Genomic DNA, 19,418 nt, shown 5'->3' with positions numbered 1-19,418 from the left:
CCAACCCAGCCCCAGGGTCCCCAAAGAAGTGCACAGCAGGGCATGGCCTCAGGAGTACAAATCTCATTAAAATCTAGGATACTTTAGAACTCTACACTGGGAGAGACACTGGCACAGGCAGTGCTGCCCAGGGACGCGTGCGTTATTGCTAACAATTAGAGGTGAAGAGTAGCAGCGTGACACATGGGGCAGGGCACGGGCACCATGCGGGAACCTGCACCCCTCACCGCAGCACGGCGGGGGGCTTGGGACAGGGCCGGGGGAGCTGGAACATCCTGCCAGGGCTCAGCGCCCACCACCCGCCACCGCCGTGCCAAGCCACACCGTGTCCCTGTGCCAGCCTCGGGGCTGTGGCATGGGGAGCACAGGGCGCTGCCTGGGAGGGGAGCAGCGGGGTGGGAAAGGTCCCACCCCATCCACCCTGAATTGAGAGCTCCAAGCCCTTTGGCTGGAGCTGGAAGACAGATTTAAAACTGCCCGGCCTTGCCAGTGTATCCTGCTCCACTAATACTGGTAGGGGACTTCATGTCCCTGGATGGCTCGGAGCAAGCGGGCTGGCACAGCCCTCTGTGTCTCCGCTGGTACCTCTCGCTAGCAGCAGCTGGGGGGGTGGGGGGGGCAGTCCATTCTGCTCCCCCTTAGCACCATGGGAGGCCCCCCTTCTCCCCACCTGTACCGGGGGTTGCTGGGGAGAGCTGGACCCCGGCCCTGCCCCATCACCCCTCAGCCAGGCTTAAGTGCTCCCCAGCCTCCTGCCCTGCTGCAGGGCAGGCAGCAGCACCAGGCTGTGCCCACGCTGCTTACGGCTGTGCCCAACTTTGCGGGCAGTGCCTGGTCACATAGACAGGCACCCAGGGCCCCCCAGCAGGGCTGCAGGTTACTGCGGGGTGCGGGAGTGCATGGGGCGGGGGGCATACCAGCTCGCCACCTGTACAGCCCCACAGTACCATGCGTATGTGCGTGCCCACGTGTGCCATGTGCGTGCCTGTACTGTGTTCGTGAGGGACACGCACATGCACACACGTGTGCTCTAAGTGCTTGTGTCTTGTGCCGTGAGATCCCGCTGCCCATGCAGGCAGGGTGCTCACCGTCTCCCTGTGCTGGCCCAGTGCCTGCCACTGTCCCTGGCCATGGCCACCCGTGGGACCCTGCAGACTCTGAGCCACAGCAGGTGCCCACTCAGGACCCACTGCGGGTCCCTACAGTACCAACCCCCACCACAACGGCCTTGTGCACATACAGCTTTGGGTGGCCACAGGCAGTCCCTGCAAGCCCCAGCCCCAGTCCTATTCCACACCATCGCTATGGGTAGGCCAGGAGGGTGCCCCATGGCAGGGCAGGCTGCCCAGCTGCAGGGGGCCGGGAGCCGGGGGGCATCCTGCCCCCCGCCCCAAATCCTGTGCATCCCCCCAGGGCAGGGCCCCTGCAAAGTGCCTCTGGCTCCCGGCCCTCCTGGAGCTGTGCCCCCTCCTCTCTCGTCCCAGCGTCGCGCACAAAGGTTACCGTAAACACGAGGGTTAACGAACGCCATGGGGGGGGGGGGGGGGGCAGGGGGGAGTTAACCGGCGAGGAGGTGGTGGGGTCTCAGGGATGGGCACTGAGAGCCCCCTGCGGTCCAGTGTGGCCCGGAGCCAGGCTCCGCCAGCGGAAGGTGCGAAAGTGTCACCGCGCGGGAGGGGTTAGAGGGGGTGCGGGGAAGGCGGGGGGTCACAGTCTGGAGTCCTGGCTGTGCGCTGAGCCGTTGCTGCCCTGCATGGGGGAGGCATCTGCCGCCTCACTCCGGCCCTTCTCCGGCTGCAGGGGCTGCACCTCCAGGTGGGACTCGGTGGAGGGGCTGAATGCCGGGGCGTAGCGCCCACTACGGTGCTCTGCCAGCGCTGGGCCCCAGTCCTTGCTTGCCTTGGTAGCATTTTTCAAGCGCTAGAGAGAGGGACAGGATGGGGACAGGGTTAGCACATGCCCTGCTCCCCGACCCCAGCCTCCCCCAGCATGCCAGCAGCTCCCACGGGTGCCCGGAGATGGGGTGCCCCATGGATGCTGTCTGCACACAGCCGCTGCAGGGTGCTGATGGATCCAGTGGGGTGGGTGACAGCCTTACAGGCAGCCCCAGGTGGGACACGGACACGGGGGTCTAGCCCCTGGCCACCCACCTCCAGCAGCGTGCCCCCCTCGGAGCGGCACACTTTGTAGATGGCGTAGATGGGGATGCAGATGACGGAGGAGAGCGCCATGAGGAAGCCGATGCTGATGGCCCAGGTGGGGTAGACGTAATCATTGTAGGAGATGGGCTGGTACTGGATCACTGTGAAGACCAGGATGAACTGGGGAGGGACAGGCAGGATCAGCCAGTGGGGAGCAGCCAGTCTGCTCTGCACACACACACTCCCCGTCACCCCGCTCTGCCCCATCCTCACTGCCCTGCTGCAGCCCAGCACCCTCCTCCCCAGGGTAGGTGAGTGAGGGGTCCAGGTGGGATCGTTGCCCCCTCCTCCCGTGGCCCTGTGCCCCACGGTCACAATGATGCTCACAAAGATGATGGCGGGCGAGATGAAGCGCCAGCAGATCTGGAAGAAGAGTGGGGGTGGGAAGCCCAGCATCATCTCAATGTCCTTGAAGTAGTTGTGGTGCCCTGTGGGGACAAGCAGCCTTCAGCCCTTGGCGCAGCTGAGCTGGGGCCCTGGTGGGACCCTGAGCCCCCTCCCATCCCCAGAGCCCAGCACCAGCTCCAGACCTGGGTGCTGGGACCGACCAGGCTCCTCCGGCCACGGCTGCCCTGACCGGCCAATGGCCTTGCACGCAGTTAGCACGCAGGAAAGGGCTGACTGGCCAGAAGTTAGCACACCCCCTTCCCCTCCGGTTGGCTGGGGCAGCCATGCCGGCTGATTGGCTGTAGGCGGTTGCACCTACCGTAAATATACATGATGGCCACACACATGATGCAAGAGATGATGACCAGGGAGAAGCTGGCAGCATAGTTGTCCATCAGCAGGAGCCAGTAGATGCCCGCCTGCAAGAGGGACCTGTTGGCACAGCTGCTCCGGTGGTACTGTCACCATCGGCAGGGCAGCGGCACGGCCGACATGGCAACACACAGCTCAGATACCACCACCGCGGTTGGCGTGGCAACACCCGATGCCAGGGTCAGCATGGCGACGCTTAGTCTGGATACCATCACTGGTGTTGGTATGGCAACACTGAGTCCTGGGCATCACCACCACCAGGGTGGTCATGGCAACAACGCGGACATGGCTGACGGTGTCAGTGCAGCAAAGTCGCCATGGCAACGGCACCCCATCACCACAGTCCCACAGTGACCTACCTGGGTGGTGAGTGGGATGCCCAGCAGGAAGCCTGCCACGGCCACCCCCAGCGTCACAAAGGTCTTCTTCCGGATGATCCACTCGTTGCCCACCTCATCCACGATGGCCGTGACCAGCGTCTCCAGCAGGCAGAACTGCGCATGGGGCAGAGGGGGCAGCATGTCACTGCCTTGGCCCCACCGTGCTGCCCCACCCCAACACGCTGGTCCCACCATGCTGCCCCACCATGACCTACCTGTGTACCCAGCCCCAGGAGGATGAGCATGAAGAAGAAGAGGATGGACCAGAGGGGCGAGATGGGAAGCAACGTGAGGGCCTCGGGGTAGGCGACAAAGGCCAAGCCAGGACCGTGGTCGGCCACCTTGGAGATGTCCACGCCCAGGTGGCTGGCCATGAAGCCCAGGATGGAGAAGATGACGAAGCCGGCGTAGACGCTGGTGGCGCAGTTGGTGATGCTGATGATGATGCTGTCCCTGCAGGGAGAAGGGTCAGGGCTGGCAGCAGGCCCAGGGGGCAGTGGAGGGGCTGAGGCGCCGCGGTCAGGCACTCACCGGTAGCAGTTGTTGTGGAACTTGTTGTAGGAGGCCATGGTGATGAGCCCGCCCCAGGCACAGCCCAGCGAGTAGAAGATCTGTGAGGCTGCGTCACCCCACACCTGCGGCGTCGGGGTGGTCAGTGCTGTGCCCCCCAGCCCCGCTCCCCCCCAGCAACCCGCCACCCCTTGTCCCCGCTGACCTTGGCATTGAGGATCTTGTCCCACTGGGGCGTCAGGTAGTACGTGATGCCGGTGAGGGCCCCCTCCAGCGTGATGCCGCGCACAAAGAGGATGGTGAGCACCACGTAGGGGAAGGTGGCCGTGAAGTACACCACCTGGGGGGCAGCACCTCAGTGGGGTGGAGCCGGGGGCGGGGCACAGGCAAGGGGTGTGGTTATGGACTGGGGGAGGAGCTACAGACCAGAGGAGGGGTTATGGTCCAGAGCGTGGAGCAATGGACCAGTAGGAGAGAGTACGGTCCGGGGCTACACTTAGGGAAGGAGGGGCCATGGCTGGTGGGAGGAGCTGTGCCCAGAAGGGTGTGGCCATGACACAAGGGGTGTGGCCTTTCTCAGCGTGGGAGGAGCATGCAGAGGGCAGGGACATGCCTAAAAGGGGCAGGGCTGTGCCCAGAAGGTGTGGGGCCTCGGGGGGATAACGCAGGTACCTTCCCCGAGGATTTGACGCCCTTGATGAGGCAGAGGAAGACAACGACCCAGGAGACGCCGAGGCAGCCCAGGAGGGGCAGCCGCACCTCACCCAGGTTCCCGATGTCATCCGACAGCTCCAACACGTACCTCCTGCACCAGGGGCAGCTGGTGTCAGCGGGGCCCTGCCACCACTGCCTACCCCAGTCCCTATCCCTGACCCCACTCATGGTACCTCCAGTACTCCTCGCTGGGGCTGGTGCGTTTTTGGGTGACGTTGTCGAAATCGCTGAAGTTGCTGAGGGCGGTGCGGCTGGAGAGGTTCAGCACCGCCACGCAGTCGGCCGTGTTCCAGCTGTTGCTGCAGTACGCCCAGGGCAGCACACGCGTCATGGACACAAAGAAGTAGTAGAAGGCAATACAGATCACCACGTTGTAGTAGATCCCGATGTATGTGGACACCACCATCATCCCGTAGCCCACGCCTGGGAACAGCAGCGGGGAGGGGTGAGCGGCATGGTGTGGCACGGCACAGGTACGGCGTGCAGCACGGCGGGGTTGGGGGGGGGAGGGCAGCGTGCGGCACTGTCAGCAGCCTTGCAGCCATGATGCCGCTCGGGGCCCGGCTGCGGCACTGGGGTGGGGAGCACCACACGGCTCAGCCCACCACTGTGCATGGGGTCCCCTACCCCTAAGCAAACCCCGTGGTGCTGAGGGTCCCCTGGGACACACAGCAACACACACAGGGTACATGGCCTACAAGGCTGCAGGCAAACCCCTGTGGTCTGGAGACCTCCTTGGAGAACCACTGGCTGGGGGTCTCTCCTTGCACAGACACGGTGACTTTTGGGCTGCAACTACCTGGTGGCAGGTGACAGAGGCCACACAAGCAGGGGGACACGCACCCAGGCTGAGCACGCCACGGTGCAGAGCACGTAGGAGCATGTGCATAGGCTGCCCACACTCAGATGTGACGTGTGGGTGCGTCACCTGGCAGGCAGCATGTAGGCGTGTGCCAGGGGAGCCGGCAGCACAGGAGCATGCTGGTGTGCCAGAAGGGGCACCCAGAGCGGGGTCCAGCCGCAGCAGGGCAAGCTCTGAGCACGGCCAGCACCCACACGCGTGGGCACAGCACCCACTGCCAATGGGGCAGGGAGAGGACTGCAGGAGCATGCCCACAGCCAGAAGGGCCATGGGCACCCGCACCATGTTCAGGGCACTGGAGCGGCCTCTGCAAAGGGTGATGCGCAGGGGACACGCGTGGCGCGTGCAGGGATGTGTGTGCATGTAATGCCTGCGGTGGATGCTAGTGCAGGGCTGGGGTGTGCACAGGGGATGCGTTGTGTGTGCAGGGACGTGTGTAATTGTGCAGGGGATGCCAGGCAGGCTGTGTGTGCAGGGCAGCGTGGCCTGGGGTGGGTGTATGCACAGGGGATCCCCACAACACGGGCAGCGGTGCATGTGCAAGGCACGCCTGTGCAAGGTGTGCGGGGCTGTGCAATGTGCCAGAGATGTGTGTGCAGGGGACATACGGGGTGTACAGGGGGGTGTACCAGATGCTAAGGGCTGTGCCAGCGGACACCCCGTGCTGGCATGTGCAGGTGGGGACAAGCAGCCCCTTACCTTTGAACATGGGGCTGACCCTCCAGACGCCGAGGCAGCCCTGGCTGGCAAACTGCCCGAAGGAGAGCTCCATGAAGAAGAGGGGGATGCCACAAAACACCAGCATGATGAAGTAGGGGAACATGAAGGCACCTGACAGGCAGGAACCAGAGGGTGAGAGCAGGCAACGACGTTGGGCATGGCCTTAGCCCTCCCTCTCCCTACACCTGGGGTGGCAAGCACTGCAGGGGGCCAGGTGCACACCCCCACCCCTGCCCCACAGTACCCCACTCCCCCATCTCCCCGACACCCACCTCCCCCATTGCGGTAGCAGAGGTACGGGAAGCGCCAGACGTTGCCCAGCCCCACGGCGTAGCCCACGCTGGTCAGCACGAACTCGATCTGGTTGCCCCAGTTGCCACGCTTGACACTCTTGTCCTGCTTGCCCCGCTCCCCAGGCACGGCGCCGTTCTGCGGAGAGATGCCGTGGGATACGTCAACCGGGGACCCCCCCGCCGACCCCATCGGAGGGGCAATGGCCACCAAGCGGGGCTGGGTGGTCCCCTGCATCCTGCCCCATCCCTCCCCCATGCCAGCTCCCCCCGCCTCTCCACACACAGGCAGTGCCAAGGAGAGGGGAGGGCAGCGCTGGTGGCTCCCCCCCCCAATGAATAGCTCTGCCCGGAGCCCGGCTGCAGCAAAGGAAGAGCCTGCAACTCATACAAAGCAGGTCCAGGCGACTGAGCACAAAGGGGCCTCTGTTCCTGCGCCGCCCCCCCCCCGCGCCCAGCAAGAGAGGCCCTGCTGGGTGGCCACTGCCCACAGCTGGGGGGGAATGGTGGACCCCCGGGATGAAGTAGGGGCTCCCCCTTCAATGGGGAGTTCGATGCAGTGACTAGAACAGGCAGGGGGCTGCATGCCCCCCAGGAAAGGCACCCTGCCACAACTGGGGTCCTGCTGCTGGCTCAGTGCCCAGTGGGGGGGTGCCCACACAGGTGGGTCCCCTTTTTGGGGGACAGCCTCAGCACCCAGCTGCCCCTCACCCCAGGGGACCTGGGAGAGGGCTGGATGGGGGCAAGAAAGGGAGCTTTGTGCAGGCTGCCACACAATGCAAGCTCACACCGGGGACAACAACAACAACAGGGATGGGCGCCTGCCATCCCCGATGGAGATGGCACCCATCACCCTGTGGCTTCATCCCAGCAGGGCCCTGGGCTCACACTAATATCCTGCGCAGATGCTGCTAAGCTCCAGCAAGTTGGGCTGAGGGCAGATGGCATTTTGGGGTGCCACAGGTGCCCTGAGCCCTCCCATCCCCACTTGAGGCCAGGCAATGAGTGCATGGGATGAGAGTGCTGGTCAGTCCATGGCCCCACAGCACCCATGACCCTATGGGAGCAGCATGGGGTGCTGGCAGCCCTAGGAGGATGCTGGAGCTCTGTGGTGCCAGTCTCCCCACCACAGACACCCCCATGCCCATGCCTGCTCACGCTGCTCCCCCCACTACACCCCTCCCACCCCATGTGCCCCCTGTGATGGCTGACGTGGGCAGCGAGCAGGCCACAAATGGGAGCCATCGCTTCGGATCTGTTCACGCCGGCGGGGCGCGGGCAGCAGGCGCGGTGCACCTAACCGTATCATTCGATTAGGGCCAGCACAGCCGGGACGTGATGCCCGGCGACTGCGGCACCGCGCTGCCAAACAAAGCCATCTGCTGCGAAAGGGGCCCGCACGCGCCGGGGGCCTCGGGGGGGCTGCCAGGACACAGGGCTGGGGGAAGAGGGGTGATGGGGGAAATCTGCGGGTGCTTTGGGCAGGTCTGTAGGGGTTATATAGTAGCCGTGCCCAGCCAGGGTACTGGGGTGTCTGTGCCAGACCCATTGGGCAAAGGCTCCGTCAGAAATGAGCTCACAGGAACTGCAGGTGCTGGGGGAACCCCCCCAGGGTAAGCTCTTGTTGTGGGGTGCTGAGGGGGCCCCAGAGCGGGGGACATGCTGACACTGTCCCCACGCCGGGGAATGCTGCCCACTTGAGCAGGCTGATCCAATGGGGAAGACTCTGATTAAGCTGCTCACACTAACGAGGCTCCTAATGAGCAGCACAGCTGGCAGGGGGTGGTGGGCAATGGTCCAGCCTCCCTGGCAAAGGGCCTGGGGTGGGGGGGAATGGGACAACACTGCATGGCCCTGGCTCAGCCTGGAGTCCCAGTACCCAAAGGGGACCTCATCCCTGTCCCAAAACCAGAGGGCCACCCCTCTGCTTGGGTGACCCCAGCACAGTTTCACCCACCTGCCTGATGGGGCACCCCAGCTCTGAGCTGCCTAGCACGAGTGTAACAAAAGCGCCACGCCTCTGCTGCCCCTGCCCCCACCCCCTTTCCTGCAGTGCAGGGCTTTGGCATGATTGTCCCCAATAAGGGGGCAGCCACATGTGTGCCCATGCGTGCACAAGCACACACACGTGCGCACACGCTTGCATGCTCACCCCTCAGCTTGCTACAACCCCTCCCTCTCCCCAAATCTGGGAAGGTTGCCCCGACCTTTACACTTATTAACCACCCTTCCAACCCCACATGGTAAAAGGCAGGAGGGACACAAAGAACGCAGGCACCCAGGACGATGAGACCTTCCCCCTCCCCACTGTGGGGAAGGAGACAGAGCTGGGCTGCAAAGGGGAAGCTGCCCCCCAGCAAGGATGCAGCCTCTATGATGGGGGTCCTTAGCCCACTCCCCACATTCTCCATGCATGTGCTCCCATGAAGCCCCAAAAGATAGCTGGCTTGGTTGCAAACATTGGGGGCAGGAAGGATGCCCCGGGCACCCCCAAACATCCCCAAAGGGGACATCTAGGGTGCCCAGGGCATCTTTCCTCCCCCTTCCCCAGGGGGACACCCCAGCCCCCAACCTCTGCCACATGGCCAAAGATTCCCCAGCCCAGCAGAGCAGGCATCATCCATCACGCCACGTGGCACAGGAGGCTTTCTCATGCTAAGCAGCATTGCCTTGCACAATGACAGCTTGGCTGGGGTGCCCGGATGGCCCCCACTTCCTGAAGGAGCCCTGATTTATGGCTGGGAAGCTCATGGAAGTGGTGGGGTCGATGCTGGGAGGGGATATCCCCATGGGAGACATCTCCAGCATAGTCCCTTCCCCTTTTTTCCCCCACTCAGGCTACGCCCCTACAGAGGTATTTCAGCCCAGCAGAAGCACTCTGCAGAGCACCATCCTTATCCAGCCTCTGCTGAACCAGTGAGGGACCCCCAATTCCTTTGTCAGCCTTCTAATGGGGTGCCAGGGGCTGTTCCTGCAATGCTAATGTGGGGTATCAGACAGCCCTTGATGTCATCAGGCTGATGTCGTTGCTCTTCACCATGGCGATGGTGATGCACTCATGGCTAGCTGAGGCAGGGGCTGCTGGAAGGTATAAATAGATGCTAATTACATCATTTACCAAAATAACCCCTCTTCCAGGGCAGGGAAGCGAGATGCAAGATGCCTGGGGCAGGGGAACCCCGGCCTTGGGTGGAAGTCCCCAGGGATGGAGGGATGGGGTGACTTACAGAGGACTCCCCAGGGATGGGATAACTTGGAGAAGGGTGTCCCAAGTGCCTTCACCACTTGGCCATGGGTCCTGGGTGCCATGGTAGGGGGCCTCCTCTGTAATCAGCCCCCACACTCCCTGACCCTGGCACATAGGGTGGTGAACCCAGAAGTGTCAGCCTCATGCCAGAGGCTACCAGGTCCTGCCAGCCTGCCTGTCCCAGCTCTGCCAGACCCACTGGCACATCCCAGCCATCCTTGCCCTCTCTCTGCGGTGCCCAGCCCCATGTTTGCCCTTGCCCCAGTGCGGCACAGGCACGGGCACCTGGCGCAGCCTGAGTAGTGGCAGCATCAGCCATAAGTGCCAGGATGGGCACAGGCAAGCCCTGACCACCACCAGCGCAGGGAGGCTGCCCAGCACCTCTGACAGCCTTGAGCACGCTCTGCCAACCCCCCGCAGCAGCACCAGCCCCAGTCCCAGGGTGACACAGGGGGCCAGGGCAAACTTTGACATTGTTTGTTGATGCCCACAAAAAGGAGGGGGCAGAAGGGGAGCTACTCTAGCCCTCCAGTACTGAGCAAGGCAAAGAGGTAGTGTGTACCCCTCTTGCAATCAGTAGGTTCCAGAGTTAATGAACACACAACTGTCAGGCAATCTCTTCTTGCTCCCAACACAGCTGAGGCCATGGAGGGGCTTGGTGCCACACTGTTCCCTCCCTCCCCAGGGCACCCCATGTCCTTGGTTGTGGAGCTTGGGGTGCCTCCCCAGCATCCCATGGGCACAGAGCTGCAGCTGTGCCTCGGTCCCGCAGAGCCATCACCCCAGAGCCGGCACAAAGGGGCTTAGAGAGCCACAGCGGTGGGGGGACAGCGCTGGCACAGCCACCATCCAGCTCAGCTCCCCACTCTGCCCCCCAAACCCTGCTCCCATCTCCCCACTGACCTGCTGAGAGGGCCTGGGGGGGCCCAGCTGCTCGTGGCTGCCATCTGAGGGGCCAGGCTGGCCAGCTCGGTGAGTCCCTGGCTTCATTGGCACCTTGGGCTCTGGCACAGCAGCTGCTCGCCTGCCTCCCCCCGCCCACTGCCTCCGGCTCTTGGCACTGCTCCCCGCTCGCCTCCCAGTCAGGCTCGGCCCTTCACTGCCCGCCCCACCGCAGCACTGCGACCCCACCACACCGCCCACCCCAGCACCGTCCCTGCCCAACCCACACCACAGGGAACCCCTGTGCCTCAGTTTTCCCCCCACAAGATGTGCCCCCCCAAGTCAGATGTCATCCCCAGCCCCTGGCAGGCGCAGGCAGGGCAGGCTGCGCAGCGGGCTGTGCCCCGTCCTGCTTAATGAGGCCTCATTAGCAGGGTCCAGCTGCTTGCAGCAGTGCACGCTCCAGCAGGCAGCACTGCCCTCCCCGCGGGCACCGCTGCCTGGCTGGCTGGGGCCAGGACTTGCATTTGGAGTGTGGCAGAGGGCCACATCCCCTTGGTGCCCCCCATTCCTATGCCCCAATGCCCCCAGCCCCACACACTCATTCCTGTCCCCATACCCATCACCCACACAGCCACCTGGACCTACATGCCCAGCCCAACCCCTGGCACCAGAGGGCTGTGGGGACCAGGCATGGCCCTGCTGGGGGATGGGGGCGTGGGACAAGCTTGCCCACTGGCACATCCCCAGCCTGGTGCCATGCTACTTCACTCTGACGTCATACCACTGGTGACATCATGGGGTCTCCATGGAAACCCTCACAAGGTCACTGCCCCGTGGGGTTCCATCTGTTTGGCACGAGGGCTGTGCCGTGAACCTCCTGCCACCCGGGCACCCCACGCAGCCTCCCTGCTCACCCCCTTGCCAGTGTGGGGTGGGAGCCTGGTGGGGTGCTGTGTTCCACAGGAAGGCAGGTGTGGGGTGCCCCCCAGCCACGCTAAGGGTGCCCCAGCTGCTCCCAGCCCTGCGCCCCAGCTGGGGAGCACGGCCAAGGCGCCAGTGAGGCGTGATGGCATGCTGAGGGTGGGGGGACGGGCTGGCGCTTTTGGGCAACCATCTGGGGTCTGGGCAGCAGCAGCCACAGGCGCGCACGTGAATGGCACACGTGTGTGGGGTGGGCACTCGGCCCCCCCCCACACCAGCACCCAGTGCCTGTCCCCATCCCCTCCTGCCCTGGCCACCCGGTAACTTGGGACATGCCCCATCCGTGGGAGAGATAGCAGCACCTCTTGGGACACATGCAAGCCCAGAGCCACTCCATGCTGTGCCAGCCCTAGCAACCCCAGCTCAGCCCTCCCAGCTCACACTTCCAGCCCTGCCCCACATGCAGCCGGGCACCTCCCATGCTCCAAAAACCCACAACATGCCTACACGAGCACGCTTCCATACGCTGGTTTGGCTGCACCACCTTCCCTGGGCCACTTGCATGCCACTGCCAGACATCCTGCCCTGGGCACACTGCTCCCAGCACCCAGCAGCCTGAGCACAGCAGGACCCACCGCCCCATCCTGGGGGTGCCAGGCCCTGTGCCAGCCCACAAGCACAGCGCTGCTCCCTGGCAGTCTGGCCAGCAGGCAGAGGGGACTGCCAGACCCGCGGGGGCGTGCTGCTGGAAACGAAGGGCCTGCAGCAGGAGCCTCACCTCCCCTGACACCCCAGTCCCCACCCCGGCTGGCTGGCGGCTCTGAGGCTGAACTAGAGAGGCAGGGGCAATGGGCGCATCAGGGATGTCCATGGATCTTCCGGTCCCCGAGCAGGGCTGATGACCAGGGACCTGCCCCGGTGCCACCATCCCCTAACCAGGAGCTTCCCGCTGGGGCTGCCTTTCTCTGGCTCCATTCTCCCGGGGCAGACACGATTCTCCTAGGGCATTCAGGCAGAAAAATCCCCCGCCAGCCCCCCCCATCACTGCCCCTTGGTATTCCAGGAAGGGCTCCTGCAGCCAAGAGCCACTTCCGCAGCAATGTTGGCCCCCCTGCCTGCAGCCACTGGCCGGCGGCACCGTACCACTGGGGGTCTGGGACAGGCAGGCACCCTCCAGCCCTTAATCCCTGGCAGCACAATGGGAGTGGTGCCCCAGTGTCCACCCGGGGTGGGCTGGGTTGATTGCAGGAGCCCACCTGAAGCCAGCAGCCTGTGGCCAAACGCTGCCCAGCCATGCCAGCAAGGCAGCCCTGGGAGTCAGGAGCCTCTGGCACTGCTGGAGCCCAAACAAAGCGTCCTGAGGAGAACAAAATGTCCTTAAAGGCCAGTGAGGGAGAGGCTGTCAGACCCTCCCTGCTCCCTTGTGGCCCCATGGGGACTCCCCTGCCCAGCCACACAGGGACTGATCCAGGCCTGGAGCTGCCCTGCACCCCAGTGTCCTGTTGGGCACCTGCCACCACAGCCTCTGCAATGTTTGGGAGGGGGGACAGTCTGCCCTCCTGCCTGTGATTTTGGTGTAAGCATGCAGAGTTTCCCAGAGGCATCACAAAATGCAGAGCCTACAAAAGCAGTACATGGCACTCTCGTCACCTCAGGACCAGCAGCAGGCCCTAGCTTACAACTGGGGAAACTGAGGCACAGCTGCACACCACCAGTTGCTGCGTCCACCACCCCAGTCTCTCCCCAGACCGAGCACAGCAGGCAGCCCAAGCCCCACCACAAACCCACCTGGTTCTGGGGCTGCACACACACCCCTGGGCAGGGGCTGTGCTGCAGGACCCCAGCTGGGCTGGGGGCTGTGGTGGCACAATCTGCACCTGCAGGCAGGGATGAGAGGACAGGCAGGGACAGCACTTTACCAGGTGACTGGCAGGGCCCTGGAGGCAGGCCAAGGAGATTAGCTCCCTTCCCCAGTGACCCAGGCAGCTCAGCAGCCAGCACCCATCCCGCCACAGCTCCTCCCGAGGCTCTCACAGCTGGTGCGGCACAGGGATGCTCCAGGAGCAGGGATACTCTTACAGGGACCCGCCTTCCTCCTGAGCCCCCATACCAGCACCCCATGCACGGGTGTCCTCTCAGCCCCACAAACCAGGGAGCCCTGGGCAAAGGGCTGCAAGTCAGGGCAGCCAGTACAGCACATGCCAGACCCCATGGTCCCCCACCCATCCCCACCTTTCCACACACTCAGATCCCAGCATGGGCTAGTCAGGTACTTCTGAGAAGTGAGTTAAAGGTTGACTGGGAGCTGGTGGGCGCTCCCATGCTTGGCTCCCAGCTGCAGGTGCCAGGCTCAGCCCTTGTCTTGGTGTGATGCCAGCTGCTCCAGCCAGGGCAAGGACGCAGCGGCAGCATGGAGCCATGGCAAGCACCCTGCACATGCCAGAGCACATCCCCATGACACACCTCTGATACATTCCTGTTCCCGGCCAAGGGCTTCTCCTGGAGAAACCTACCTTCCCATCCTACTGGCCAGCCTGACCCTGCCACGAGCAGGATGGGCACTGGGCTCCCCACTGCAGGCACAGCCAGCGGGGCCACGCCAGGACACACAAGCAGAGGAGCCATGCACACACAAGTGCGCTGGAAGTGCCTGCTGGGCACACAGCTCCCCTGGCTCACAGCTTCCCAGGGAAGTCCTGGCTCTGGGCCCTCTGGCTGGAGTGTGCAGCTATTTCAGGAAGCCCCCTGGGAAGGGGAGGGCCCAGCAATCCTGTCAGCCCCAGCGTTCAGCTCCCATCGATCAGGAAAAGGGGAAGGACCAAGCCCAGCCGGGGCTCACCTGCGTGGCGCAGCCCAGCACGGTAAACTGAGCTCCAGGCTCCCGAACTGCTTACTGCACAGCAAAACTGCCAAAAGCACAGGGCCATCGGCAGCCCTCCAAGGAGGGCAGGTGCCAGGCGCATCCTGCATCCACCCAGGGCACCACCGCCCTCCCCGGTGCAGGGTAGTGCGCACACCCCGCAACACACCGCTTGCAAGGACAGAGGATCAGGCACCACACCAGTGCCTGGAAACACCCAGCTCTGCCCGTGCACCATCCTACCAGCTCAGTCTGGTTGGTGGAGGCAGAGGAGAAGCAGCCTCACACTGAGCCCTCTGGGGGCAGCCGGCACAGAGGGACACCCACACCCTTTAGTGAGAACAGGCAGAGAAGCCGCCCGGCTGGGGCTTTCCCGCCTTTGCCACCCACCCAGAGAGCTGAGGCAGGTGATAAAGCCAGGCAGAGCGCCTGAGACAGGTGATAGCATCTCCAGGCACGCTCAGACACCACACCCGGGAAGCCTTACAGGCAGCAGGCTTAAGGCGAGCAGCAGCCAGCGTCTGCCCCACGGGCATCATGCTGGGAGAGCACCAGGGTGGCACAACCCTGGCCAGGGGTCCCAGCGGCCATCAAGCCTTACAGGAGCTGCAGCGTCTTGCTCCCTGCACCGGGTGCTGTGGGTCCCTGACGCAGGTGCCCATGCCAGCCCACTCCCCGTGCCCCAGCACTTACCAGCAGCCCCTCACTGCATTTATCGGCCATCCCTGGAGGCTGGAGCGTGGTGCCAGCTGCCCGCCGTGGGGTCCCTTGCCCGTCTGCTCTCCGTCGCGCTGGCTGTGGCACCAGCACTGGTGCACTTCAATTCGCCGTCAGAGCAAGCTGGGTAGAGGGGATAGACACCAAGAGAGATGTGACTGGTGGGATGAGCATATCCGTGCCCTGGGCCTGCCCCTCCCTCCGGGAACCGGGGGCCATGCCAGGTGGGTGGCTCCCCCCTACCTGCCCACAGGGCACACAGGACCCGGGCTAGCAGAGGATGCAGGGCCCTGGGCCAGGTGGGCTGGTGGCAGAGTCTCTTCCTGCTGGCTCCCACACCTGCTGGTGTCTCCGAACCCCCGGCACCCACACGAGCGGTGGCTCCCAGGTGTTCCCCAAGAAGCAGTTAAAGATTTACCTGGTGTGGACAGACGACCTTGCAGCCAGCTGGCTGCTGGCCTCCTGGCAGGTGGGCGTCAGGGGCCGTGAGCAGGAGCAGGGGCCCTGTGAGCTCTCCCCCGGTGAGAGCTGGAGATGAAGTGGCTGCAGTACACGGCAGCACCGGGACTGGGCGCTGAGCGGGGCCAGCTCAGGGCTCAGCTGCCGCACAGGACACAGATGGGAAACAATTGCCTTCTGCCCCGGTGCATTGCATGCACGTGCGGCGCAGGGGGGCTGAGCCACTGGGCTCTGCCAAGTGCCAGGTGCTGCCGGACAGGGCATGGACATGGGCAGCTGCCTCCCCTACCCTTACCCCTGCCCCAGCCTGAGGCTGCTCGAGGCCCCAGGGGAGCACTGGGGCCTGACCTCACCAAGAGGGACAGCCACTCTTGCAAAACACCAGTTTGCTTGTCTGTGCAACAGCACTGGTGTTTGCGGATTCCATACCAGCACTCAGTGCCCTTGCTGGCTGGGAAAGGACCCCGACCCCCACCAAGGGTCCCCGACCACTGCCACAAGCTGAGTGCCCCCGGGCCCGTCCCCAGGCCACCGTGGGTATGGAGCAATCGATAGAGGGGCACAAGGCCCTGCAGCCGTGGGGAGGGAGCATGGGCAGCGGAGATAAAGGGCTGGAGGCCAGTGGATGTGGGGCGAGCCCCCAGCCCTGGCCACAGCCCCTCCAGTGCAGGCAGGCTGCTGCCAGCAGATACCACATCCCTCTGCCAAACCCCTCCCCAGGAGCAGCTGCATTTCCAAGGGGAGCTGAGATGTCGTCACTGCACCGGGAGGACAACAAGCCCGCTCCTCCTGTGGCACAGGAACCTCTCAGAGGTGGGAGGTGCAAGGCTGGTGGCCGGACCTCCTCCCCACCACACACCTATTGCCAGCCAGCCAGCCAAAAGCTGCCCACCCTGCAGCCCTGAATTCAGCCCGGGGACTCATTCTGTGTCCTGGGAGGGGAGAGTGCCCAAGGAGACAGCCCACCGTTCCCCACGGGGTCTGCCAGGCGCTGATAAGACTACCTGCCTGCATAGATGCTGCTGGCTTCGGCTCCCAGCCTGGCAAGCACCGAGCCAGATGCGGAGCGGCAATGGGATGGATGCAGGGATGCCCGAGGCTGCAGCATCCCCTGGGAGAGCCAGGCAGGGATGGGGATGCAACGCATTGGTGCTACGGGGTGGCCCTCCCAGTGCTGCGGGATGCCATGACAGCTCGGAGGGCAGGGCAGCTATTACCTAGAGATGGGATGGGTGGCACCGTGGGAGCCGGGACACTTAGGCACCCACGGGGGCTCCCGGCTGGGGTGTCATGCCTCTGGGGGGGAAGGCAGGCCACAGCACCCAGGGGAAGGCCACGGATGCCCGGCCGCAGGGTGGAGCCCCCCCATCCCCTCCCTCCCGGCGGACTGCCCGGGGCGCCGGTGCAGCCGCTGCCACCTGCGAGGCCATTTCCTCCGCCAGCATCCGCCGGGCCAGCCGCAGCCGGGGCTCCCCGGTACCCGCGAGAGGGGGGGCAGCAGGCCGGCCTGCCGCCGCCATGCCCCCCCCCCCCCCGGAGTCGGGTCCGGCGGCAGCCCCCCCCGCGGCCCGGCGCCCCCCCCGCCGCCGCCGCCCGGTGCAGCACGGCGGCAAGGGGGCCCGGTTACATCAGCCGCCACGTGGTGGCTGCTCCGCCGCTCCGCCCCGGCACATGCCCGTGGAAAATTACCGCCAGCCCCCCCGCCCCGCTACCGGGCCGGGCCGCCCCGGTCCCCGGCGGCCCCCCCGGGTGCGGCGGTAGGCGGCCCCGCTCCGCCCGCCGCGCCCCCCCGGTACCGCGGCCGCCGCACCGGGAGAGCAACAGATGCGGGACCGCCCCGCATCCCGCTCCCGCCGCCGTCCCGCCGAGTGGCTGTTACCGGTGTCGCTCCCGTTACCGCTCCCATTGTCCCTGGTCCCGTCGCTTCAGAGCCTCTTGCCGCCCCCGTCCCCATCCCGGCACCCCCCTCCCCCCCCGCTCCCCGCCCCGGTGCTCCCGCGGCTGCCGGCCGGTCCGGGCACCCGGTACCGGCGGAGATGCGCTCCCCTTACCGTGCCCATGCCGCCGCCTGGCCCCTCCCGCTGCGCCGGGTGGGCCCGCGGGGACGCCGCTCCGCCACTCCCGGCCCCGCTGCCGGTGCCGGTACCGGTGCCGGTGCCGTGCCAGACCCAGAGCCACCGCCGGTGCTGCCGAGTTAATGAAAGTTTGAGGTCGGTGGGGGCCGGTACCGCCTCTCGCCCCCGCCGCCGCCGCGCTCCGCCCCCCGCGCCGCCGCGCTCCAGCGCCCCGCTCCGGCACCCGCACCCGCACCGGGCGCCGCCGGGCACCCGCGGGGCGTCAGGGCGCGCACGGCACGCGTGGGCACGTGCGGGCACACAGGTACCCATGGCACACGCGGGCACACAGGTACCCATGCACACGCGTAAGCACACAGGTACACACGGCACACGCGGGGACGCTGCACACACAGCACATGTGGGCACCCACGGGCGCACGGCACACACGGGCGTAGGGGCACCCTTGGCACGCTTGGGCACGTATGGGCACTCGCAGCCCACGTGCAGCCCTCAAGCATGTGGATACCCAGGGGCACATGCAGGCTTGCACAGGCACATGTCATGCGTGCACATATATGGGACATACAGTCACACGCAGGCTCCTGCAGGGCCCACATGCATCCGCACACGCATGTTTTCACACCCAGAAGCACACACAGAGGCGCACCCGCACGCAGCGTGCCCACACACAGACTCACAGCACCATGATGAACCCAGGCAGGGGGATGGCGACGGGCTCCAGCCTGGATGCGTGTCGTTAGTGTGACTGTTGTACATATGTGGACGTGTGCGAATGTGCACATGTCTAGTGCATGCAAGTGGGTCCATGCACACACCTATATGTCCATGCGTGTGCATGCTGCAGCAAGGCGATTGCTGGCACATGTACACACGTGTGTACGCACGCAAATCTGTACACGTATACCCATGTATTTAGGTCTGCATGTACGCATGTGTACACATGTAAGTGTACACGTCTGTATCTCTATGCATACATGTGTATGTGGACATGTACGTGTGTGTGCAAACCTCCACACCTGTGTGCGTGGGCACACATATGGGTACGTATACACAGGTGAACATGAGTGGGTGTGGGTGCATGTACCAATAAACACATGCCCATAAATACATATGGGCATGTGTGCGTCCCCATACCCATGTGCATGTGTGCACATGCGTGTGCAGCCAGCACACGCCCCCGCAGCCCAGGCCAGATGTTTCCAGTAATGCATGATGGGTGTGCCGGGGGCCGCCCCTCGCCTGGCCCCTCACTGAGGCCTGCCCTCCCCTTCCTGCTGGGCTTCCCGCATGCCGGGACGGGTGCCTGCACCCTGCCCTGTCCCCTGGATTCTTCCCAGCTTCCAGAGTGTGCTGCGCGCTGGGGCCGCAGGCTGGCTGTGGGGAGCCTGGCAGGGGTGCAGTGGGGGCCTTGCTCCCCACAACCCAGCACCCAACCCACACCCAAGTGCACCAACAGCACAGCCCTTCCCATATCCCATTGGGTGCTCGCTCTTCCTTTCTGCCCCCGCAGCCCTGCACCCTATCCCAGGGCCAACCCCAGGTGCTCCAACTGACTTGGGGAGCCTCCCTTACCTGCCTCTCCACAGATCCCCGTTGTTGCTGCCTAGGTAAGGAAATCCTCAGTGTGGGATGGGATGGAGGTGGAGGCAGCGATGGGGTGCGTGCCCTGGGGGTGTCTGGCTAGCTACTGCAGGCCCTGCCACCACAGACTCGCCAGGATGCTGGGCTGCAGGATGGGAGACGGCGCCCGCGCACTCATGCGCCGACACTGCTTTCGTTTTGCAAATGTGAAGCCAGAGTCAGGGCACACACAGC

At 64.8% G+C, this 19,418-nt stretch overlaps 1 protein-coding gene across 3 annotated transcripts; it reads right to left on the bottom strand.

Moving 5' to 3' along the window:
• Positions 1 to 48: 48 nt before the first annotated feature.
• On the bottom strand, positions 49 to 17,770 carry SLC6A9 (solute carrier family 6 member 9). 3 transcript variants are annotated; one of them, XM_075097824.1, is made up of 15 exons: positions 17,577 to 17,770; positions 15,485 to 15,666; positions 15,043 to 15,189; positions 6,419 to 6,575; positions 6,126 to 6,257; positions 4,738 to 4,987; positions 4,523 to 4,655; positions 4,056 to 4,190; positions 3,872 to 3,975; positions 3,556 to 3,793; positions 3,320 to 3,454; positions 2,908 to 3,007; positions 2,529 to 2,629; positions 2,151 to 2,321; positions 49 to 1,920 (listed from the first exon to the last, which is right to left on the bottom strand). In XM_075097824.1, exons 3-15 carry the CDS (start codon positions 15,070 to 15,072, stop codon positions 1,708 to 1,710), a joined length of 1,899 nt encoding a protein of 632 aa, XP_074953925.1. In that variant the 5' UTR covers positions 15,073 to 15,189; positions 15,485 to 15,666; positions 17,577 to 17,770; the 3' UTR covers positions 49 to 1,707. The 3 variants fall into 3 exon arrangements, with proteins under 3 accessions (XP_074953925.1, XP_074953926.1, XP_074953924.1); XM_075097825.1 differs by having other exon boundaries at positions 15,485 to 15,594; XM_075097823.1 differs by lacking the exon at positions 15,485 to 15,666.
• Positions 17,771 to 19,418: the final 1,648 nt, after the last annotated feature.

Source organism: Phalacrocorax aristotelis, chromosome 6 (assembly GCF_949628215.1).
Source record: "Phalacrocorax aristotelis chromosome 6, bGulAri2.1, whole genome shotgun sequence".
NCBI lineage: Eukaryota > Metazoa > Chordata > Aves > Suliformes > Phalacrocoracidae > Phalacrocorax > Phalacrocorax aristotelis.
This window is presented reverse-complemented; position numbering and strand designations above follow the sequence as displayed.

Excerpts from the sequence above, each read along its gene's own strand:
- SLC6A9 (XM_075097824.1), bottom strand. The coding sequence starts at position 15,072 with ATGGCCGATAAATGCAGTGAGGGGCTGCTG. Across the intron at positions 4,191-4,522 it reads GCGTCAAATCCTCGGGGAAG|GTGGTGTACTTCACGGCCAC; the intron begins GTACCTGCGTTA and ends GCTGCCCCCCAG. Across the intron at positions 3,455-3,555 it reads TCCTGGGGCTGGGTACACAG|TTCTGCCTGCTGGAGACGCT; the intron begins GTAGGTCATGGT and ends CCCCATGCGCAG.